The sequence below is a fragment of the Opisthocomus hoazin genome, chromosome 4 (genome assembly GCF_030867145.1).
Source record: "Opisthocomus hoazin isolate bOpiHoa1 chromosome 4, bOpiHoa1.hap1, whole genome shotgun sequence".
Classification (NCBI taxonomy): Eukaryota; Metazoa; Chordata; class Aves; order Opisthocomiformes; family Opisthocomidae; genus Opisthocomus; species Opisthocomus hoazin.
Window position 1 is genome coordinate 72,391,343 of NC_134417.1, and position 25,422 is coordinate 72,416,764.

The 25,422-nt window shown below is 37.8% G+C and overlaps 1 protein-coding gene across 5 annotated transcripts; it reads right to left on the minus strand.

The window, feature by feature from the left end:
* Positions 1 to 3: 3 nt before the first annotated feature.
* On the minus strand, positions 4 to 25,303 carry NSUN6 (NOP2/Sun RNA methyltransferase 6). Of its 5 annotated transcripts, none has more exons than XM_075419487.1 (12): positions 25,218 to 25,303; positions 21,620 to 21,728; positions 20,718 to 20,873; positions 19,026 to 19,105; positions 17,729 to 17,838; positions 14,826 to 14,979; positions 13,391 to 13,472; positions 10,087 to 10,206; positions 7,110 to 7,254; positions 5,091 to 5,239; positions 4,009 to 4,134; positions 4 to 1,517 (listed from the first exon to the last, which is right to left on the minus strand). In XM_075419487.1, exons 2-12 carry the CDS (start codon positions 21,692 to 21,694, stop codon positions 1,305 to 1,307), a joined length of 1,410 nt encoding a protein of 469 aa, XP_075275602.1. In that variant the 5' UTR covers positions 21,695 to 21,728; positions 25,218 to 25,303; the 3' UTR covers positions 4 to 1,304. The 5 variants fall into 5 exon arrangements, with proteins under 5 accessions (XP_075275602.1, XP_075275599.1, XP_075275601.1 ...); XM_075419484.1 differs by lacking the exon at positions 25,218 to 25,303 and adding an exon at positions 25,055 to 25,201 and having other exon boundaries at positions 1,296 to 1,517; XM_075419486.1 differs by lacking the exon at positions 25,218 to 25,303 and adding an exon at positions 24,739 to 24,993 and having other exon boundaries at positions 1,296 to 1,517.
* Between the last annotated feature and the right edge of the window lie 119 nt (positions 25,304 to 25,422).

Below are 25,422 nucleotides of genomic sequence, written 5' to 3' on the forward strand. Positions count from 1 at the left end.
GAAACTGAATTGTATAAATTGTTTTGATTGTGAGCAAATGCAAAAGCACTTCTGACAGTATAAAGAAAAACTATAAAAGAAGTTTTGCTCTTTTTAATACAGCCAAGTAGTTATGTGTGAAGACAGACATTTTTCAGATAATGCTTTTAAAAACTGGAAATTGATGAGAGGAAAAAACCCCAAACACATATAGATGTCAGTTTACGTTTTTGAATTGTACTTACCTTTTCCCTCTCATTTTAGTGCTATTGTCAGTTCCAGCAGGACTGAGAAAAGAGAATACTGTTCAAACAGAGAACGTCTCTGAAACTGAAGCAGGATTTTCAAATACATCTAGCACCGTTCAGAAAGTAAAACTGAGCAGTGTATTAAGGCAGTTCTCATTAGCATGCTTCCCCAGTTTCAGTTTTCTTACAATGTTAGCTGATGATGCTTTCTAACTAATACAGAGTTAATATTCTTAGTTGTTTGAAAGGTGATTTGCAACATTTCAGATGGTATTATGCATTGTTTTCTGTCTTTTGATATATTAATCACAACTGTAGCCCCTTCTGTTGCAAATGTTTGATTTTAAAATTGTCACTTGTCAGCCAGTCCAATAGGCTATTTCAGAACCAATACCGTTTATGCATGGGAAGTTTGATGTTGAAACAATATTTATTTACGTTCCCAGAGTGAGATGGTTTAATATATTCATGCTGCTATAAAAGACATGCTACAAAGCCTAATCATAGTTTGTGTATATACTATGTGTACAGAGAATCTTGCTTGTATGAAAATAAAAGAGAAATGAGGTTCTAAGTATCAATTTATAAAACAGTTCTTTGTAAAAATGTTACAGTGTTCTGTGAAGCACTATTCAATGAAACAGTAACTGTCGGTAAACCTCCATAGAAACTACCGTTTCCAAAATTCATGATAATAGCTCCCATCTATTGTATTTACGTTTGCATTTCATAAAGCAGGTTACTTGCCCTCCCAGAGAAACCCTGTTGCTATGCTTGCTGCGCTAGATAAGCGACTCACAGGCAGCGGTATGAGTGAACATACTTGTCATTTGTGCACGGACCTGCTGTAAATACAAAAGGAAATGGAGACTTAAAAATGATACTGCCCTTCCCCCAGCCATGACTCTCCTTCTGCAACCTGTGGCTCTTTCCCAGCAGAACAGCTGGCTGGTTTTGCTGCTGCCATAGCAACCCTGCCGTCAGCCCGTTGGCTTGGCAACATTGCAGCAGTAAGAAACACGTCCAAACTGTTCTTAGACTCACAGAGGTATTTTTTCAGGTTGCATTCCTAAATGCTTATTTACTGTTTGATTTTAAAAATTTTGCAATAAAAAATCCTATACAGTCCTTATTTGCCAGTGAAATCAGATCATCTTCCCTGGAATTTTGCAAAGAATTAATATCCATTCCTTGCAACGTCACAGCAGATGGATCAAATCTCTGCAGCAGCTTCAACTGATCAAGCGACAGTCCAGCTCCCCTCATGCCTTCTCCTCCAATATGAGGTTCCTTTTTAAGTAACAAAGAAAAGCAAATTATTGTATCAGTAAAATTCCCACTGTCAACTTAAGTGAGTCCGCTGAGTGTAAGCAGAGCTGCCTGACTCTTCACGTGGACAAGCTAGGTTTGTATCATTCACACCGAGGAGGACGTGGAAGTATCATGGCCCTTCTTTTCTCGCCTTCATCTGGTCAGCATGTACACAAGCACATATACAAGGTCCCAAGTACTTTGAGGTGGTGGTGGTGCACCTAATCCACCTTAGCCCAATAGTTTAGAGCACTTACTGAGGACAGGTACAGAGGTCAAAATCGATTCATTACTCACAGGACTGAAACATCCCAAGAAAGGTGTTATCACCAGACAATAAGAAATTCTAAAGGTTTTAGGTTTTCACTTTCAAATGATGCAGTGTTTCTGTGTACTGACTAATAGCTAAGTCAAAAATGGCAATTCCTCAGCCAGTTACCAATACACTATCACTAGTAGAAATACCTGGACTCTTCACATTAAAAACTTCAACGCGAGAGAATGAAAGCCCCAGTCCAGAATACTTTACTGCCTGAAGAGGCATCATTTTGGAAGATGATGCAGTGGAAAAATCTGAGCTTCAGATTTTCTATGATGTCATGTAATGAGACTAACAGGTAAATGGGACTACTGTTACCATCCCTAACAGGTATGTATATGAGGCAGAGAAAGAAAGAAAGGAACCGCTTAGGCATCTCAATTCAGGAGATCACATTTGGCATCAAAGTCCTAGAGAGAAGGGCTGAAAATCACAGCCCTCTTCTCAGCATTTCTTGTGAGTAGCCTTGACTGCTTTTTATTTAATACTCCAATTCCTGCAAAAATCTTCATTCTTAGCTGGACTGGTCTTTCAATGCATTCAGTGAGGAGACAGATAGAACAAAATGTGCAAAAGCTGGCATTGTAACATCAAAAATAGATCTCCTTTGTAAATTTAGTCTAGTGTAGTCTCTAATGCAGCCTGCAGCAGAGCATTTTTTGAGCCATCACACTTTGCTAGCACATGAGCTCACCCAGCACATGATGCAAGTTAGTTGCTTAACCACTTACTGTGTGCTGCCAAGCTAGGCAGCCAAGAGGCTGCAGCCTGATTTCTTTCTAAAGACTACAGCGTATGGGAACTACACAAAGGAGCATGAGGTAAGTCAACCCTGCACTCCAGTTTCCACCTTAGTTTACACTGCTGGGGAACTGGTTGTAAGATACTATAAACTATCTGTGGATAAACAGTTCTGTGTCATCTCATTTAAAATATACTATACACAAAAGCTAAATTTTTACAGATACGGCATTTGTGTGTGAAAACTAGTGCTTTATTCAAGACTGGTATTATTGGTGAAAGAACGTCTAAAACCAGAATTAATCTTGCATTTGAGCTAATAGGGCTTGTGTTTTGCTTTGTCATTCTATCAAGGACAATTTTTAAGCTGTTAGGTAAAATGTGTAATCTCAGTTGAAACGGCTGGAACTGAAAAATTCCTAGTAAATGAATAGTGAGAAAGCAGGCAGAACAACCCTGATGTACAAATCTTTTATGAAAAGCTTCAGTTCTGTTAAATCTTTACCAGCCTTCATGTAATTTCTCATTATACACCTACTGTATATATTTTTTTAATTTCAGTTGCATCATTTCAAAGATGCATCTAAATTTCTTAAGACAAATACAAGTCATCACAGAATGTATAAGCAAGCTAAACAGGTATCAGAGTTAGACTTTCCCTCAAAGCCATGATGATAAACAACTAACCCACCCAACTCATCACATCAGCAAAGAGGAAGAGACGCACACAGTTTCATGATAAACTCTCTCCAGATACTAATAAAGGTAACATACTGTTGAAATCTATGCAGTATAGATAAAAAATTATAGCATTTTCCTATATATTACCTCCTCCCAGACATCTTAATGATGTCTGGGACATCACTGACAACACTGACTTAAAAGAAGACAAGCTACATTCTTGGGACACTGAGCCTGAAATAAATTTATTCCCTCACTCCTTTAAATAATGCAAAAATACCTCCCATTCATACAAAATTCTCCCTTCTCAAAACACAAGGTTCTTTCCATTTATCTTCACTCCTTCAGTACCATTAATAAAAAATTTTCCACCTCTCCTGTGAATGTGCAAAAAAGAGGGTAAGATATATGTGTTAACGAAGAATTGCAAGAGAAATTTTAACCTGTCTGAACTATCTCTTGTCCCCGTTGTGTTTTATATGACTGTTGCACAACCAAAACAACCACAGTACACAGTGGTAAAACTACTTAACGTTCCCTACATGAAGCTCAATTAAGCACGAAAATAGATTTAAAAGAGTCTCACAAATCCTTGTGTTATTTCTATCCACAGCAGTTAAAATTGCCTGCAGTGAAAAAGAGATTTATTGATAGTAAATATAGCATGTAACTTTACATTGCCAAAACAAGCTCACTGGATTGTGTGAAGTACCCTGAAAATACTATTACCTGTGGCTGAAGCTGAAGGCATGGAAAAGTTTTCAGGGCCCAAGCAACTTGCTCCTCATTTTCAGAGAGTGTAATTGTACATGTACTGTAAACTAAAACACCTCCTGGCTTCAGCAATTTCACTGCCTGCAGGAAGAAATAAACAATAGTTCAGCTTATTTTTAAATGCAAAAACTTGCATATTAAGCAACATTAACCAAGAAACCATAAGGCTACAATATCAAAACTTAGCACTTCAACAAACTCAAATCTTTCTGTCTAAGATAGGCATTAGGATCCTAATTATTCTCAGGGAATACAGTAAAGGACCCCACAGATTAGAAACGTTCTTCTTTCCAAATCAGCATAATAGCTCATGCTGTTTATTAATGCCACTAAGAAGATTCACCTTGTAAGATTTGTTATTTTTACAGCTCTGCATATCCCAGACAGATTAGTTCTGTTTTCATCACCTGCTGCCAAGCATGGATACACAGTATTTTTATCAGTGATATTAAATGTCAACTGTTTTCACATATTTGGCATGGAAGCTATATCTATGCTGCTTTTCGAGCTGTGGTTCACTTTGAATACATGTATTTCAAATTTAGACAAGTTCCATGGAATCTTACCTTTCGGCATCAGCCCGAGCACACTCCTACTAGCATGTAAAGTTGTAACATTGCCTCCTGGCTTTGTGCGCCATCTCATATCCCATACAGTACCTCACACCAGCACTGCATGGGAGTTCTGTGCAATAATGTTACAAGAGTCTGTGCTGCTGCAGAGAAAAGACTTTAATGTGCTCTGTGACTTAGTCCTATCCCATTATTATAACCTAAAACTGATGAAACTGAAGGAATAAAAAAACAAAGGGTGTTATTTACTGTGGCTTACATGTATCTTTCCCATGCTGCAATGAATTGACTTCACCTAGCAACAGATGCAGTGGAGCTGAAAGGTTAACTGAATCCTAACTCTTCTTTACTTAACTGCTGAAAAAGTAGGGAAAATAAGGCACGATTTTTCAGTATGAAGTAAGTTTTACACTGCAAAAGCATTTATGTTCGATTTAGCTTATCTACTCAACGATTAATACATACCACAGTGAAAAGCTTGAGCTGTAGTGGCTGATAAGATGTCACTTCCTTTAAAGTCAAGGAGTAAGCCATGTTTGGTCTCTGTCCCATCCCACTACATGGAGCATCAAGAAGAATTCGATCAAATGACTGTGGTAAGAATGGTGGTCCTTCTGGAAAAAGCAGTTAGTAATGCAAAATGTGGCTGTTTCTTCCCTTGAGACCTCACCATAGATAAGGACAAGGTGTTACTGCTTCCTTGACATAAAACATTTATGTTCTATAGCTGGTGTCTGCAGAAGTGATCTCAGCCAGAGACAAGTCTCAGCACTGCTGATGATAGATTCCATCTCCCAGAAAACTAAGAGTTTTACAGTTCTGTATGCTCAAACAATACACGATCCCTTTAGGCAATAATATTTTTCAATCATAATTTAACATTTTTAAAGTAAAATGTAAAAGTAATCAAAAAAAAGTGTTGAAATATGATTGGTCAGAGGTGCTGGGCACAGAGCTGCACATATAGGCTGTAATGAACCACAGTCATTACCACAGGTTCATAACTGAACCAAGTGTGTAAATCTTTACTGAGAGAAGCCAGTAGTTAATGATTAAGACTGCCTTAAAACATAATAATTGAACTGTCTATATAATAACTATTTCTTGTGATGCATATATATCCATAGAAAATACAGCACTCCATAATAATGTGAAATATTACAAGTTCTAATGCATGACACATGCTATCTCCACAGCAGAACAATTCAGTAAACAAGGATTGTGAAGACAAGAACAGTTTCTAAATATTACTTGGATAGATAAGGGAATATGTAACTTCTATACGCAGAGCCTGTTTTTTCATCTGAATTCCACTGGCTCAACAGCCCAAAAGTTTCTACGCCTTAGTGCTAGAGAGACTCCAGCTTAGCATCACCAAGACAAAAGTGGCTCCATACATTTATCTGTGAGTAACCAATGAGGAAGAGGGCTAAATATATGCTTTACCTCCTTTTCTCCTTCTGTTTCTCAAATATTCAAGTCAGGTCACAAGTGAAAACAGGTGGGTGACTTCATACTACTGCCACCTAGCTTGTTCCAGCACTGCAAAATGAGTCTGTTTCTGATTTATCTACCTCTGATCCATTACTACCACATTCAAAATATGCCATGTATCTTAATTGCAGGCATGTGTAGAAAAGCTTTCATGATCTCTCAGTATTACAGCTAGCTCTTCTTCATCTGTGTGCTACATATAACCTACAATATTTTATGTTCATAGAAAGACTATTAAGAAAGTACTTTTATTCCTGCAAAGCAGGAATAACTGCGAAGCACAGGGACAAGGAAGGTGAATTATGCAACCTGATTCCTACTTAGGCTCACCAGTGACTGGGATAAAATAGAGTGAGAAAGAACAGCATACTTTGCACAACAAACTAAAAATAATCGAGCCAGCAGATACCGTTTAAATCATTCCATCATGGGAACAGAACCAGTATCAGAAATACAGCATTTCAGAAAAGCAAATGAAATGAACTTAAAATAATACTCTATGCTTCTATAGCACTTTCCCCTGAACAGCTGAACAAACATAAATGAACTAAACCTTGCAGCACTCCTGGGAGTTAGGTATTAATAACCCCATTTTACAGATGAGGATTCTGAGGCAGAAAAGCCAAGCAATTCTGAAAAAATATTTTTGTTCTCAGAATAAATCAAACAATTCAGAGTGTGGGGTTAAGCATTATCATGAAAGAAGCTTTAAGGCTTCTTCAGTCTTTGAGATTATCTGGGAAAGGAATGCATTTCCTTTGAGCATATTAGGATATATAAGGATAGATAGTCTGAGTTTTGTATTTGCTTCATGAAGAAACTGATAATCACAAAAGAGCAGAAAACGAATGAGCATTCACAGTGCTGAAGTAACCTCGTATCTGCAAGATTTCAAGGACTTGCAGACCTGTGGCAGGTTTAATATTATTAATGCAAAACTGATTACTGTTTTCTTTTAAAAGCTACTACTACCAAAGTTGTTCACTTTACCTTGTTCATCCTCTCTCTTCTCAACTGTAAGTGCCTTTGTTCCATCATAGCAAAATGCCTTAATACAATTCAACTGTAGCAATTCAGCATTCTGCTTAATTTTTTTGACCTTGTTAGCGATCTTGTCCATGGCTATTAGTTCACCCTGAAAAAAAAAAATCAGGTTTTTATTAGAAGCATAGAGATTAAATGGATGTGTAGTTCCTGATTCCCTCCCCCTCCCATGAGCAGTGTAATGAATGAAGCTCAGTTTTCCCTACAGAATTTTGTTATTCTTAAATCCACACTCCAGTAGTCCTCATTCTCCCTTATTTTCTGTGATACCTGCATTAGACTAGATACTAGTCTGAAGCTGTATGCATGCTGACTGGCACTAGCTGCTTGGCACAGTCACTCTCTGAGGGACCTTATAGGGTGTGACTTCTGGCAAGTGGGGTTTTTTGTTTCCTTTTGTTTGTTTTCAACTGGTTTACCGGGCACTAAGCTAGGTAAAAATGTAATTATTTGAAAGAAGGTAGAAGTCTCAAATACATGGTAAAATAGGTCAACAGGTTTCAAATTTGCAGGGAGATGGTAGGAAACATGACCACATACTGTTCAGTCCTCAGGTAATGAGGCCCACAGCCACGTCTCTGGCTTACTCAGACTCCTAACACACTGTTATAGTTGCAGTAGTTGTCACTCAAATTACTTTGTGAAATACTGTAAATATTAGGTTTAATTTAGACATGGCAGGGGGAGTGGAATTACAATTATATATTATCCTTTTTATGTAAGAGTAAGATTTCTCTTTTCCTCTCCAAGATAAATCAAAACAACCCCCCCCAACTCTATGCTAGATGAAATCTGAAAACACAAAGGAAAGAAAATAATTTCAGTAGCATCGATAAAATCCAGAATAGTAATACTATATTCAAAAAACCCCAAAGACCCAAAACCTCTGCTAGATTTGCTACAGCAATTAGAATCTGCCGAGAAAACACGACAACTTTGTCCTACTTGCTGATGGCTCTCTAGGGGCTTACAGAGAGGCAACACAACCAAGACAGACTGTGTCAAAAAAAACCAGCAAACCCCCCAAAACACCCCAATACCCCCAAAAAACTTCAGTAAAGATAAGAGTAAAGATAAGCTGTTGACTGTATGTCATGTTAGCCAATATGTAGGCCTATGACTGAGAAGTAAAAAAGGATTTATGTTGTGTCAATAGTGTCCAGCCTACAGCTACTGTGAGCCACATCACCTCTTACAGGAGCACCCAGTGACCGTGTGCCACCACTTCTCCACTACCACCATTCAACCTCTTGCCCATGCAACACTACCAACCCATTGTGCTTGAAAGTTAGGTCTGTTGCTAAAACAGTGGATTTGCTGCACTTGTGCTGTACTCTGCATATGAGAAGATAAGTCCCGCTTCTGAGAGACTCTCAGAAAAAAAAAAAATAAACCAAGCTAGCAGACAACAGTTCTTCCCCATCTGGCCCATGCCAGCCACTGCCAGAGCAACTTCCTGAAAACAGCTAGAAAAACGGTGGTCTGGACTAGGATCCAGACAATAATAAGTTCTCCAGCTTTACCTATTCCCAATTCCTGTTTAAAACCTCTTAACAATACCAAGTAATTTTACATTTAAATTATCTCACCTAAAACCAATATATTAATTTTTACAATTAAATCACAAAAAATGTGACCGATTCAAGTATTTCTGAAATGTCAATGATTTAATATACTGTCTATGGAAATTTAGTATGGAAAATCTGTGAATGGAATTTAAGAACTAAAAAGCAGTGCAAATTTACTAACATATTTTTCCCAAATCTTAAATTAAAATTATATACTCGGAAAAGGAAAACCAATTCAGATAAATTTCAGCATCTGTGTTTTTAATCTTTACCACTTCAGCTGGAGGTAAGCACAATCAAAATATCTAAAATGACTAAGGGAAAAAGAGGTTATGCAAAGTTATACAAAATGTACATACATAGGTGGAAAAAGTATACACATAAATAAATCTACAACAGAAATATATGCTTTTACAGACTCCCTTTATTTATCACACTGAAATTCTTTACTGGAAGCTCTATAAATCCATCTAATAAATGTCTCATGACTGTCTAAGGCATGTCTAATGCATGTTTAATGTATGTTTGCAAACTTTCCATACTGAGGGAATGAGCACTTCAATAAGCAAACCATCACAGAGCTGACTACCTGTCTTTTCTAAATCCACTCCTGCCATTATCCACTGCACCTTCCCATTAATGCACAGACAACTGTTGAAGTACTGCATTACTTTAACTGCAAGATTTCCAAATAATCTGATATATTCTAATCATCCTATTCCAACTAAAATAATAACGCATTACAAAAATTTTAGAGGAAACATTACACATTTTTCCATTCTCTGCTAGAAAAGAGTAACCTACATTTCAGTCTTTCATTTTGCATATACCAATATGTTATATGCAAATCATTATTCCTATATCCACATTCTTTTTGGCTGGTGAGTTATTTTCCTTCATCTGTTTTTAAATACTATTTTTTTGTTTCTTCTCATATTGTTACTTTCTCATGAGATATTTTTGGTTTTGTGACCTTCTGCCTTAGAATGACAAATTCAGACTAGAAAATCAGTCTAAGATAATTTCTGTACTCCATAATTGATCATTTTTACTGAGAAGAAAGTTAATTGGATTCAGAACTTTTTAATACGCTTTTGTACAGAGTTGTGCGTTCTTTTGCACACAGTAGTAACCCCTGATTTCCACATATTCTCAGTTTCATGAATCCTGCATATTCCTCCGTAATTTTGCCTTGCATGTTACAAATTCTACCATTACAAATAAATCAGTAACATTTAAAAAGTAAAATCAAACATACTTCAACTGGTCAATTTACAGCAAATAAGGTTTTAAATGTGATGGTGACTATTTGATAAAGATAGTCTGCCCAGAAAATGGTCAGTGACTTCTCTTACCTGGTCATGCATTAATGTTGCAAGATGGGTTGTTTTTCCTCCAGGTGCAGCACACATATCCAAAATTCTCTCTCCTGGTTGAGGGTTTAAAATATGGCTCACAACCACAGAAGGCAAGTTCTATCATAAAGACAAATATGGGAGAATTCAAACCTTAAGTCCTGTATTAAGGAATGACAAACTTGCTGAAACAAAAATTGATTCAGTAGTGAAGACACCTACAATATTGCGGTCAGTTCCTTAAGAGAAAATTAACTATGGGGATTATATAAAAAGTCAGAAGTCTCCAGTGGCTGTTGTTTATTTAAAACTATATATGAGTATCTATGACTGATGCTTAAGGGTTCATGACTATGGAGACTACAGTGCTAAAAGTAAAAATAAAATAAACTGATACTATCACAGGCACAGAGCAGCTCTGTATGTTACAAATATGTTATATTGACCTGTTTATTGGAACATTTACTATATGAACAGACTGACATAGTATAGTAATGACAGTAAGATGAATAGGCAGGATTTTAAACTTGCTAAATTAAGGTACCAAGAAGCTGAACTGCACTATTAATTGTATAAACAGAACAGCTGCATTGAAGAGAAATAACATGCAGTAATTGTGCACAGTATTGTATCTTACAAAATACGGAAATACTCTGAAAGATTCTCTTCTAAGTTGGTTCATCACAAAGGTACAAAAACTTTCCAAGTGGTCTTTACTACATGTTGTCTTTGGTTAGCACAGTTTCAAGTTTAATGCCACAGAGTTCAAAGGAATCAACAATAATTGGACACTAACACTATCAGGTGTGGGCCTTCATCTCACACATGGCAAATTCAAGTCAAATAAGCCAGGCTCAAAGGGCTGTGATTGGTGGCACAAAGTCCAGCTGGAGGCCAGTCAACAGTGGTGTACCCCAGGGGTGGACACTGGCACCAACGTTGTCTAACCTCTTCCCTAGGGACCTGGATAATAGAACAGAGTGCACCCTAAACAAGTTTACAGAGGATACAAAACTGGAGAAAGTGGATGATAAACTGGAAGGTTGTGCTGTCATTCAGGGGGACTTTGACAGGCTGGAGAAATGAAGAAACAGAAATCTCATGAAGGCCAACAAACCGAAAGGCTAACTCCTGCATCTGGCATGCCCCATGCACCAATACAGGTGGGGGCTGACTGGCTGGAAGGCAGGTTTGCAGAGAAGGCCCTGGGGGTCCTGGTGGGCAAGAAGTTGAATACCACCCAGCAATGTGCCCTTCTGGCAAAGGTCAGCAGCCTCCTGCGCTATGTTAGCAAAAGTGTTGCAAACGGGTTGAGGGAAGTGATTCTTCCCCTCTGCTCATCCCTGACGAGACACAACTGGAGTGCTGTGTCCACGGCTGGGCTTCCCAATACATGGACGTATCGGAGTGCATCCAGTCCACGGCTACAGAGGTGGTTAAAGCACTGGAGCACCTGACATAGCAGAAGAGGATGAGGGAGCAGGGACCGTTCAGTCTGGAGAAGAGCATGCTCAGGGAAATCTCACCCATGTGTATGTAAATACATGACGTAAGAGAGTAAAGAAGAGAGCTGGACTCTTCTCTGTGGTATCCTGTGACAGGACTAGAGGCAATAGGCACAAACTGAAATACGGGAAATTCCATTTACACATAAGAAAAAGCTTTTATTTTATTATTATTTTTTTACTGTGAGGATGATTAAACACTGGAACAGGTTGCCCAGAGAGTCTCCATTCTTAGAGACATTCAAACCCAACTGGACATGGCCCTGAGCAATCTGCTCCAGCTAGCCTTCCTTTGAGCAGGGGCAGTTGGATTAGATGACCTCCAGAGGTCCCTTCAAACTCAACTATTCTGTGATACTAAAAAAAAAAAAAAAAAAAAAAAAAATATCCAAAAAGACCCAACAACCTACACTTCAAACAGAAATCAAAAGAATTTGAACTACTACACAATTCTGAATTTGAGTGTCTAAGGTTGGCACCCAAATCTATATCCCACTATTAAGACACAGATCTCTGTGTACAGAAACTAAATTTTCATGTGCACCAGTCTCTTAAATCAGCTGTCTCTCTAACAATTCTGTTCCTTGAAAGTAAGTACTCAAGCTGAATCAGGGAAGAAAAGGCCTCTGCTTTACTGCAAGCCAAGAGACAATACTTGATAAACTACTCTTTGCTCAGCATTGATGCTGATTTAAAAATATTAAGATCAATTACAAACAGAATATATGCATAAAAAAACCTCATCCACTGGACAGATTCTTCTGACAAAAGAAATAATGACTAAGACAATTCACTGTAATAAATGACTTACCTTACTGTCTGAGTGATAGTTACACAAATCAAATGAGGAGATAACTTAGAATTTCAGAAAATATCTCCAAACAAGGGTTTATTTGAGATAAAATTTACATTTTCTTTAAAGATTAAAATAACTTTTTTTTGAAGGCTGGACAGCTTGATTTTGTTTTACACCCTGCTGCTAAATCATCATATTGTATCAAAAAAATACGATACCATTGCTAGCACACTAATTGTCTTAGAATTCTGAGGTGTTCACTTTATCTTTTTACATCAATAAACTGACCTAAAAAATTTTACCAGATCTAAAAAAACCTAGAAAGTTTAATGATTTCATCATCCTATGTTTGGCAAACTGTCATTTCTGAGTAGTGCTTTTCATTAGTTTTATTGTGGAGGAGACATAGTATAGGTACCACAAATACTAAAGACGTAAAAGGAAAAGCTAGCTTGAAATCAGTTCTTATATTTTACAATAAAAACTACAGAAAAATTTGTCGCTCTTTGGAAGCTATGCAGTTTTATGGTAAGAGGTAGCAAAAGCTGTGCTCCTGTAAGATTTTTCATGGTTATTTTGTTCAGGTGGATTTTTTTCATTAGAGGTAAAAAGATACGGACTTTTCAATTTAAAGTCAAATGAATATTTGGAGGTTTTCCTGATTCTCTACTGAAGTATGTACCTTGAAAGAGGGTCATATTTCAGAGTTCATATGCAGATTCCAGAAACTAAAATTTTTATGCAGAGTATCTGTGCAAAAAGAATTTCTAAGTTTTTAAGTGAGTATCTCTCGTCACTTTGAAGTCCCTTGTAGTATCTCAGTATGATTAAACCCCCTATATGTAGATACTGACTTCATTCTAAATGCTTTTTTTTTCTTTAAATCCAAAAAGTGAATTAGGTGCCACAACACACAATGAATATATAAAGTATTAATGTGTGCTTAGAGGATACTCATTATTCTGCAAATAGCATAGACTTTTTTTTTTTGTAACAAACATACCTGTAAAAACAAGTGACTAGGGAGCACATTGTCAAACGAAGGACTAAGGTAGACTGGCTCTATCATTCTTATGCCCATCCCACTGAAAAACATGAAAAAATAGTCCAACTACTCAGATTTATAACTGTTAACAGCATTCAATTAAAATCATTATGCTTACATATAGAAGCTTGAAACAACAATCTCACAAAAATTAAAGCGCTTATAAATGAACTAAGAAAAATACTTCTACAATTTTGTAATCTGATGTTCTTTAAAATTACACCATTAAGTTGGGCAAACCATAACAAAAAATGTACTAATTCTTAACTGGAATTATTTGTAAAAATTGCATAAAGCAAATTCATCTTTTTTGTACACAAGATAAACTGACGACTAATCCTAGCCTTGATAATTTAAACAAATGCATAAAATCAGATTTAAATATGTTAATTTCAATCTATAACTGCTTTTGGATAGCCATGTATGCGCTTGGGCACTGGCATATAATTTCCTACTCAGATCTTCCTCCATTTTTCTAGACTGCCCGAGATTTCAGTCAAATAACTACACAAAATCTATTTCAAAAGCTTTACAGGAACATAGATTTGCCTGCAAAGCAAAGGTTTGAACTTAGAAGCAACCTAAAAATTTTAACTATGGATGAAGTTCTGACACAGATTTCATTAAATTACAACAAATGTAACAGGAAACGGACAACAAGAAAAACCAGTACTGAGTTTACAATAGATTACTGAAGATAACAAGAATGAGTATTATTTTGCATATGCACTGCACAGTCCAACAAGAAGAAGGAAGGACATGAGAAAGCAAACTTGCAGACACTAGATTTAGTGTTACATACTGACATTCCATGTCACCAACTCAACAGGTATATCCTACAACTACTTCTACTATATTTAAGCTCTAATAAACCAGAAAGCCTCTACAAATATTTTTAGGAGATGGAGAAATCAACAAGGCTGCACTTCTGTTCCATCCAAATAGGAAAGTAGTACACAACAATTTACGGAAATGCAATTTTGTCACAGTGAGAATGTTTGTCACTTCTGTTTGTTCTATATTATTGATGTCATATGCGAAACAAATTCTGAAAACTCTCCCATTTATTTCCTGCTACCTCTCAAGTACACTGGTATTTGGATACCACTATGCAACTACATGTTGAGTCTCCTAATACTTACTGTAGTACTTTAATCATAATTGCAATCACATTTCCACCACCTTAGTTGTGAAGTTACAGAAGACAGCAGGAGAAACAATTCCATTACATTCCCAGAAACTAACATTTCCCCCCAAAAAAATGGAAACCCCAACATGTAACACAGTCATCTTGTGGTTTCACACAGGGCACAGAACATTTCAAAATGTCTTTCCATCTTCTTCCTTCCCTTTGCAAAGTTGTAGGTGTAGATTGCAGTTACTACGGACTCACTTCAATGGACCACTTGAACTAAAGATTTCGCTGCGACTCAATTCTGAAATCCCATTTCCAAGGAAAACTTTGACTCCTTCAAATTCTTTGGCTCCTCTTTTACATTTCCCTTCAATATCTGAATATACTGAGACCAGATCTCCAGCTTTCATAACTGCGCAAAGAAGAATGGAAATTTTGAGATTACTATTATACTTGACAAGACAGTAGTGGTGAAATAATTTAGGATTTTCAGTAGGCTACTTACTTCAACTCCTATATCATAGCAAAATTTAAACTTTCTTAATGTAATCAAAGAAAAAGATTAACTGATATTAGGCTTGAAAGTGTACACGGTGAACGATGGCTAGCAAATAACTAGAACTATTGAGAGACACAAGGTTACCAATCAGACAGCGTGTCTCTCTTCTTTAGAGGCTAGACAAATCTTCACTTTACTGATTTTATCACCACATGGTCACCCACAAGTTTTAACCACACTCTTCAGCATTCAGTCCTCTGCGTGTGCTCCAAGCCCACAAGTACATCAAACAAAGTACATCAAACAACACTGGTTCACACTTACTGTACAAAGACAGTAACACTAAATTTGCCTAATGACCTCTCAATAGCTAGGTAGAATACAGCTGCTTTTTCTCTAACTATTGCTTTGATACAAGTGATTACTTATTCTTGCTGAAAGAATTTTTCTCGTGTGGCTCTCTTCCCTCTAAGGCAAATGCTGTTCTCAATAATCCTCTAAAAGAGTTTTACCTCTCCAATCAAAACTCTCCGGACCAGTAAAGTATGTATATATACACCAAACTCTAGAAGTGTAGTTCTAGGGACTTCACAAACTTTCTGAGCCAGAACATAAATAGATGGAAAAGGGGGATGGTTTAGGTGATTTTGTAAAATAGTGAGCAACCTCTATGCACTGACTGACTGAAAAATACGCTTAAAATAAAGGCCTCCACTGACAGCAATAAACAATTTTCCAAAACTACATTTCTGACGTGTCTAATTGGCTGGCGCAACCAGAAGATAAGACAAATAAGACTAATGACAGTTCAGCTTCCCAAGAAATCTTTGAATTATAGGTAGGAATCTTTTTTTTCCATTTTCAAGTGGCGTTCTGAATATGCACAAATGCTCTGTAATTCTTAAATGGCAATATTTGTTGGGTAGCCACTAACCATTTCTTTTTTTGCAATGCTTCTTTTTACACAATGTGACACAAAACGTTATGTGATAGCCTGCTGCTACTGTCTGCTTAAACTTCACTAAACAAGAACTTGCAGCAATTTAACTCTTCCATCAACCATATTTGCCAATGATTTTTTTGCAGTATTGAAACAAAAAGGATATTTCACTCTCTGCTGACAGTTGTCTTTTCAAAATGCATTAGTACTAGGTACAGTTCTTAAGCTTTTTGTAGCTTATATTGGCATTCCATAAACATAAAGGATACAGTTCGATTAGTTAAATTAAATTCAAAGCCCCTTGCTAGTTAGTTTACCCTCATCTGGGTTGTAAGTTCAGTGATTAAATGTCTGTTCTTGCTGTACTCTTTTTTTCCCTAGTTGGACCATCTGTGCTTAATATAGCCTTATTATATTTGGCCTCAAGTGGATAGCATGCCCTTTTATTTTATTTTCCTACCTGCAATTCCCCTGAAGTGTTCCTAAAGTTTTATAGTATCTTTTATTTTCTTGGAATTGATGTTGCATGCATAATTACACGCAGCAATTACGATAAATTACTAATTGACTCAAAGAGGGATTTGAATATTTATAAGTTTGTCTAAATATGCAGCTTCAACAACTGCTATAGCAATATACTTATTTCATTATCAGGTCCTAGACTGAAAAACAGTGGACTTAAGCACATGCTTAAAACTTCTTGAAGGTTTTTTCCTGAAAGAGAATGAAGTTAAGTGGCTAGATAAATGCTTTCCTGACTCACTTTGTTTAATAATAACAACCATGATGATTAGTAGATCTCATCACAATAGAATAATGAGGTGAATCACGGAAAATTATGCCGGTTTCACATAAAGTTAATTTAAACTTTAAATAAAAAATAAATAGGTTGCTGAACACTAAGCATGTATATGCAGATTTTTTTATCTTGTCTCACAGGCGTCGAAATAAAAATTTCCATTTCTTAAGAATCTGACATTAAAATTGAAGAATTTTCTCACTAATAGAAAAAAACTTTTTACTAGATCTCTCATACACAAACAATATCAAATGGATTAAATTAATGGAGAAGATTATAAAGAAATAATAAAAAGAAAATACTTTTTTAGATCTGTAGCTTAGAATCTGACAGGACCACTAAGGCAAGTGCCTTTGTGACTGCATGAAGAAATAAAATAGCTGGAAATAGTATCTATTAAATAATCAACATATTTCTAGTTATCATCCAGACGTATCTGTTGTGGCATCCCTCCTACTCTCTTTTTTTTTTTTTTTTTGACAAGGCTGGAAAGCAGCCAGCTTCTGTGAGTTTATTCTACTGAACATCCATGTTAAAAGTTACAGCTTTCAGTAGTAAAAAACCTTCCAAAAAGCCAGGTTTTACTTTGAACATGCTTCTTAAAAAGATTTTCAAATTAAAACAAGAAACTGAAATCTCTGAGAATGAATACTTCAGCTGGGAATTACCTATGGAAAAAAGAACTTAAAACAGGCCCGGTGAGAAAGAATTACATGCAATAATATGTATAATGCAAAAATAGTGACTATCTCAAAAAAAAGCCAGAAAAACTTTAAAAAATGTATTTACCACAAATTACAACTGTAAGATTAATTTCAGATGTGAACAGCAAAAAAAAAAATAACGTCACTATTTATTGGAAACTGTCATCAAGGGGTAACATTTTTTCCTTGCTCTTTACAACTTAATGGGGTGTATCTTACATCTTGAGGTAGACATGATTCCAGGGACATAAACGTGTGCTCCTCGAAGTACTGCATATCCACACTGGGCTCCAACAATGACTTCAGGTGCATGTCTTTTTAAATCTCGCCTAAAAATACAAGATGTTGTTCAGGTTTAAAAAAAAAAAAAAAAAGTATACTAAAAAAACCCAAACCTCTAGTTCATAAATACTGGTTTCATCACAATATAACAGAAAAAATAGTTAACGATCATATACTACATTTAAAAGATTTATTTTAGTCCCAGAGGAATCAAATGAAAGACCCAAGAAGAAAATCAGTCCTCAGAATAAAGCAGATTCTGACACATTCTGCCACTATTATGAACCTAACACAGCACTACAAATACATTACACTAGGATGGAAAAATAATCCTCTATCCCTTCCTAGGCCAGATTATTGTAAAGTGATCTTTTGTGTTTAACAACTGCTAAGTACTTCTACAACAAATGTATAACCTGGTGCAAGGAACTTGGCCGGTAAGAAACGTGAAGAAGATAGTTACTTGAACTTATTGAAGTGTAAACATATTTGAATATAAAAGAAACAGAATGTTCAGAAAAAGATGCTACAAAAGAGAATTAAATGTGAACAAATGAAGAATAAATAAAAGCATTAAGTGCTATTTTAGAGCATACAGCACTTACAGACTAGTACTACTTGTTGCCAACCCCTACCTAATCATGATACAAACTGAATCTGAAGTATGTCAGTCTTCATTATGAACAAGATATTTCAAATAAAATGTTCATCAGTGAATTCGATAAAACAATGAATAAGCTCCAAAGGGGCAGACGTGGACGCAACATGGGAAATATCCAAACACATCTTAACAATGAAGAACAAATAGTCATTTTGTAGGGGATAAAACTGCTTGAGGAATCTTCTCAGCATTATTGATTCAATCTCCCTAAGTCTTCCTCTGGACTTTATTCCAGTGGAAGATAACCCTGCCTGTATTTAGCTATAGTTCTATATTCCACCACAAAAGTTTCGGTCTTCTGTCTGCCACTTATCTGGCTTTCCAGAGAGCATGTACTTCTGTTACATTTTCCCTATAAAAAGTTAATATAAATAAGGAGAGAACTCTGTTTTCTTTCATCTTTTAAGGACTAAAACTCTGATCTGGTTAGGATATGGACGGTCCACTAGGTCTCACTATAAATGAAGATATGCTCCATTTATAGTGAGTTAGTTATCATAATTGTTTAACATTAAATCTGTAAGTAAAATATGTGTTATGACATTTTCAAGCTAAAGACTGAAAATTTCAAACCTGGGTCCAATGACAGGAATTAACAAGATGTCCTGGAGTTTTGGGTGCTCAAGAACTGGAACACATAGTCCTTTAAATTGCTGTTTCATTAAAAAACATAATTATTAAGTAATACTATAAAAACATAACATTTAAGTACTTAATTAGACTGAAAACTATTTTTCCATTCATAGTTTATAGCTGTACAGTACAAAAAATAAACGTAGTGAAAACAGTTAAAAGAGGTTGGCAAACAGCATGTAAGGAGACGCTCCATGTTAAAAACACTGGTGCAAAAGACTAAACGTTTAATAAATTGAGAAATAACAAGGCCACAAAGGGATTCACTGAGAAGTGACTTCAAGGAGTGAGACAGTGTTCCGACACTCATAAAACTACCGCTGGTTTTTCCTTTCTTCTGGAAGAAGGTTGTGTCAAGTTGTCATCACATCACAGTAATGCCACCAGAGAAGCTTGGGTCTAATCTGTGTTATCATTTTGATGTTATTAATTATTAACCACTGCTTAACTCTACTCATGTATTGCCTGTCGTACTTAATATGCCAGGTCAGTAATACTTTTTATTTTTCTTTTCAGCTTAACTTTGATTACGTACTGAGAGCTGAGTTGTGCACACAGTTGAAAAAAAAAAAAAAACAACAGCTTGCCATTTTAAAACTGTTGCTGGAATTTAAAAAGATGCTGTCTTGTCACCAGAGCCTTCTAAAATATAACCTTACAACATGCAAAACCGAGAAAACAATCCATGCACATAGATTTGTTGAAAAATGTTGTGTAATTTCCTTTTCTAATATAACCATAATTCAAAATACAAAAAGTTTATGAAAAGCCATTCTTCATTCAGTTTTCAGCAAAGCACTTTCCCTTGAAACAAAATATCATAGTGCAATACCCATTTCCAGATATCTACAATCAAGCTAAAATTAACGTAACTCATTACCACTCCAGCCAGCAGAATACTGTCAACAGCCTCTGCATCACAGAAATGTCTTGGCTCCTGTCATGCAATAGCTCCCTGTACACCCACTAGCATTAATAACTTACTTAAAGAAGAACAGGAGACAATTTCAAAATAATCTCCTTCTTAAACATAATGGTTTAGATATTATGAGATAAATAAATGTTCAATTAAGGTGAGTAAAAATCCAGAAAACTATATAAACATTAAAAACATGTTAAAAAAGAAAATACAGCAGCTGCAGGGCATCACTCTGGCTCCAGTTTCTAAAACATACAGATTTTCCTCACTTTCCTAAACAGTTTGTGCAATCAGACATACAGCCATTCTCCTTTAATCTTAAATAAAAGTGTTCTAAACATGCTGAACACAGCATGCTGAACTACAGTTTTTATCTATTTCTACCATCTTCTCTAGACTTACAATGCCTGTACAGTATTTACTACAGTAGTACCCCAGTCCCATCTAAGGTCTGAATCTGACATCTGAAAGAGTTGGCTGTCTTTTCCCTTCTGTTGTTGCCTTTCTTGGACGTATTAGATGAGGAATACTGCTAGACAATGAATTTTCATTTAACATTTAATGCTGACAGGAAATCAATGTGATTCCATAATGTTAATACTAGTGGACATGTATTAAGTTAATGAATAGTTTCCAGTAATTAAAAGCTCTCATAATCAGGCAAAAGATGAAATACCCTCTTATTCTTGCTGTAACAAAGAAACTACACAAACCTTCTGGATCTCTTCAAACAGCAATTTTTTCACGTGTTTCACTGAGGCCAAGTGCGTATTAACTCTAACAGTTGTGAAACCTGGTGGATGAGACAGATGACTTAACAGAGATTGATATTTACTCTCCACGTCCTGTGAACCTAAAGCGGTGATAAGCTGAAAGTGAAAAAAGAGATTTTGCATTAAGGAGATTCACACAGCAGCCTCTTACTCAGTGCAGAAAAAAAGCACTGAATAAACTTTGTGTAGAAATGGAGGAATATGGTTGTGTGGTGTGCAACAGTAAGGAACGTCTATGTCTGGAGGCCTAATTCCAGTGAAAACCTCATAAATTTCTTGAAAGCGACTTGTTGGAAAAACAGGCGTATTAGCAAGATCATTATAAACAGGCCGCAGCAAGTATCAAAAGTAACTGCTAGCAAGCTCTGTCATACTGTGCAAAGAACAGTCTCGAGGAGATGGAAGAGCAGATTCAAAATTATGAATTAATAACGCTTATTCCAATATACAAAACTTCATTTTTGTGTCCTCTTACATTAGGAATTCATAGATTATCTGCAGTATTTTTAGTTCTGCACTGGGGTAAAGGAGTATTTCTTGTCGATATTATGTGCTTAATAAGTGGTTAATTTTCTCTGTGATCATTCTTCAGTAGGATCCAAAACTGAAGTCTCAGATTTATGCTAAGTTTAGTTTAAATATTTCTGTGTTACTTTGAGCCAACAGGCCTAAGGAATAATTTGATATTTTAAACAGAACTATATAGAAAAATCTGTGTCTAATGTGAAGACAATACCTTATTGTAAGGTTTTAAAGTCACACAAAATATTCAATCAAAGGAATATTAACAGTGTTCAATTAGTGAATACTTGTTGATGATTAGTAGTATCTATTTCACATACCTCATTATTTCTGAAGACTTTGGTGAGATACTCTTCAACTTCACGTTGGAAAGAGATTTTGGGGAAAAAAGACATCGTCCTTCAGTTCTTAAAATCTGCTGGCAAAGAACTGAAACAAACAAAATATTTTCTTAGCGGTTTCTATCATATCCATAAGTTCATAAGTGTAACATAAGACATACCCTCAAACTAAGCTGCAGTTTCTGACTCTTGTGCTTCAATAATGCAATTTTTCTGTACTCAGAGATACGACTGTAACACTATTGTTAATTACATTTCAGAATATGCTCATTAACATGTTTAGCATTTGCAGTCACCTTACAATGAGGTTACTGGTTCCCTTGCTGTCATGTCCTTTCCAGCCATACCTTCCAAGGCTACTGTATCAGTGTTTGAAATGTGAAGAAAGTGCCGCCACCTCTAAATCCTGCCCCATTACAGTTCCCCTAGCTATCACAGAATCATAGAACACTTTGGGTTGGAAGGGACCTTTAGAGGTCATCTAGCCCAACCCTTCTGCAGTGAGCAGGGACATCAACTAGACCAGGTTGCTCAGAGCCCCATCCAACCTGGCTTTGAATGTTTCCAGGGATGGGGCACCTACCACCTCTCTGGACAACCTGTTCCACTGTTTCACCACCCTCATCGTAAAATATTTCTTGCTTATATCCAGTCTAAATCTACCCTCTTTTAGTTTAAAGCCATTAGTCCTTGTCCTATCGCAACAAGCCCTGCTGTAAATGTTTTCCCCATCTTTCCTATGGGCCCCCTTCAGGTACTGGAAGGCTGCTATAAGGTCTCCCTGCAGCCTTCTTTTCTCCAGGCTGAACAAGCCCAACTCTCTCAGCCTTTCCTCACAGGAGAGGTGTTCCAGCCCTCGGATCATCTTTGTGGCCCTACTCTGGACCCGCTCGAAGAGCTCCACGTCTTTTCTGTGCTGAGGGCTCCAGAGCTGGACATAGGACTCCAGCTGGGGTCTCACCAGAGCGGAGTAGAGGGGCAGAATCCCCTCCCTCGACCTGCTGGCCACGCTTCTCTTGATGCATCTCTCTCTGGGATGCATCTCATCAGGTCCCATAGGCGTATGTACTTTCAGGTTCCTCACATGGTCACAAACCTGGTCTTCCCTTACCGTGAGAACAGCTTTGCCCCACTGATCCCCATGTTGCAAGTCCATCAACTAGGGAGGGGTGAGTAGAGAGGTTGCCAGTGAAGACTGAGGCAAAAAAGTAGTGGAGTACCTCAGCCTTCTCCTCATCTGTTGATATGAGGTTGCTGCTCTTGTTCATCAGGGGGGAACGCTTTATTTTACCTTCCTTTTCTGGCTGACATACCTGTAGAAGCCCTTCTTGTTAGTCTTCACATCCTTGCCTCCAGCTGCACCTTGACCCTCCTGGCCTCAACCCTACACAGCTGTGCAGTGTCCCTGTACTCTTCCCAACATACCTGTCCCTGCTTCCACTGTCTGTGCAGTTCCCTTTTGTCCTTTAGTTTGACCAGCTGGTCTCAACTCAGCCATGTTTCTTTTTAGAATCTCACAAAATGCCCAAAACAATTTACCTTGATATTTCTACTAATTCTAATAGTACTACAATAGTCCATATTACAACTGAAATTCAAAGTTCAGTTTTAACATTTCAGACAATGTGACACATCATGCCTTTGAGCTGTTGTCCTAGGATGCCTACGTTACACAAAAAAAGAAAAATCACCAAAAAGAACCCTATGTGCCTCACATTTGGAAAGTTTCTTCTTCCGAAGCATAATAAACTAGCATTTTAAATGTCCCACACTTGTGAATCTTTTTAAGAATTGGAAGCCTGAATAGAATTAAGCAGGCATTTCAAAACTGGTAGAAATATGTGTTATTTATGAGCCCTGCAAGTGACTTTGGTATTAACATCATGAAGGTATCTTTTTAGGACATTAAATGGGTATTGTATGATAAGTACAGAATCCCACAGAATGACTGAAGTGATCTCACAATTACAGTTACTTCTTTGTGGAAAACCAACCACTGATCTGACAGCATTCTGGCAACAGGACTTGCTTCTACCTCCTTTTTAAAACGTGACTGAGTGCCACCATGCCAGACTGAGTGCCAACATGAGCCAGTAGGTGGTCAAAACCAAAACCTCTTGGTCAAAAACACTGCACACAGAGGACAGAACTGCAATGAAGTTCCCTAAATGTGTTATAAAAGGGAAGCGTCAGTCCCATTATACAAATTACCAAGACAACTATGTCAAAAAAGTAATGCAGAATCTCTATAGTTTGAAATTTCATACCAAAATAGAAAAGTTGTAACGTGTTAGAAACCCTTCTAAGCAGGATGGCAATTATATTACGATACTTGTAATATAATGAGGGCCAACAGAAGAACAAGAACAAAACCAAGGAGATTTCACTTTTCCCCATGTAGACAGGATAGATGTCACACAGAGGCACAATGCCACATCTATGCTGTTAACTGCAGTTAATGAGCATTTAGGAAGTCAAGGAACACGTAACAGAAGTTAAGACTTGACCTTGACTAGTTCACAGGGCCTGGTACGAAATGCTACTATAGAAGAGCTGCTATGTCACAGCAACCAAAGGCACATGGACTCAACACATGCATTCAAATGACAAATACAAGAAAGCCACTGCCATGATGCTTAGATCAGAGAGACGAACAACACACAAATGAGAAGCAATTCTTCATTTAAAAAGAGCAGTCAAAAGAATAAAACCATTGTAAGCAGCCTGGAAATTTTAAAACCACGCAACTGGAAGTTCAGAGCCCTCTCACACAACCTGCAGCTTCCTTGTCCATTATCTCAGAAAAGACACAACGTAGCTTAGAAAGGTTCAGGGAAAGGTGATGACCTATAGATAGGGCATAGCTTTCAAGAGTTTGCAGTCTTCCAGGCTGGGGAACACAGTCGAAGGGGGATAGCTTATAAATGCAGACGTGGCAGGAAGAATGGCTGATGAGGGAGACTGTCCAGTGCCTCTTCAAACACAAGAGTTAGACTTTGAATAAAACTAGCAGAAGTCAGGTTTAAAACCTGCGAGAGGTATTTCTTTCCACAGTCCTGCTGTGCAGTACACCTTGCCCCACGAAAGCCTCGACGCACCCCGCTCCTCATGGTTTTTCCTGTGCCTCTGCTGGGAGCCGCTGCCGCGATGCGGGACCAGGCTCTGATCTAGCTCCGCACGTAAGCACCGCGGCCTGCCAAACGCAGCCAGCACCCAGAGATGCCGAGCAGGATTTAACTTCCCACACGAAAAAAAAGTCACCCGTCTCATTGCTGTGGGGAGCGGAATTTGGGGCTGCTGCCTCCTCCATTTCCCTATCCACCCCGATACTGAAAACACCGGGGGGGGGGGGGGAGGGTAAGGGAGAGGGAGGTTCACAGCTCCTCACAGCCTCCCCGAGTTCCCGCGCGGCACCTCAGGCCAGGCCCAGGGGTATCGGGAGGCAGCGCATCTCAGCAGGACACTCCGCCGCCGGTGCCCCCTCAGCCCCGGCGGACACGGACGGAGACACAGGCCCAGCCCCGGGGCTGGGCTACAAGAAGAGCGCAGCACTCTCGACACGCCGCCATGACCCCACCTGCCGCCCAGCGCCGCGCCGTTCCCGCCTCCTCCGGGGCAGCGGCAGGAAGTCCCGCCTCTGCGGCCGCCGGGGATTGGTCGGAGGTAGACAGAGCGGTGCCGCTCCGGCTGTTACCATGGGAACCAGGCACGCCGCGGCGGAGCCGGGGGAAGCGGCCGCCGCGCTCCCCCCTCCAGGGTACGGGAAGGGCTCCCTCTGCCCC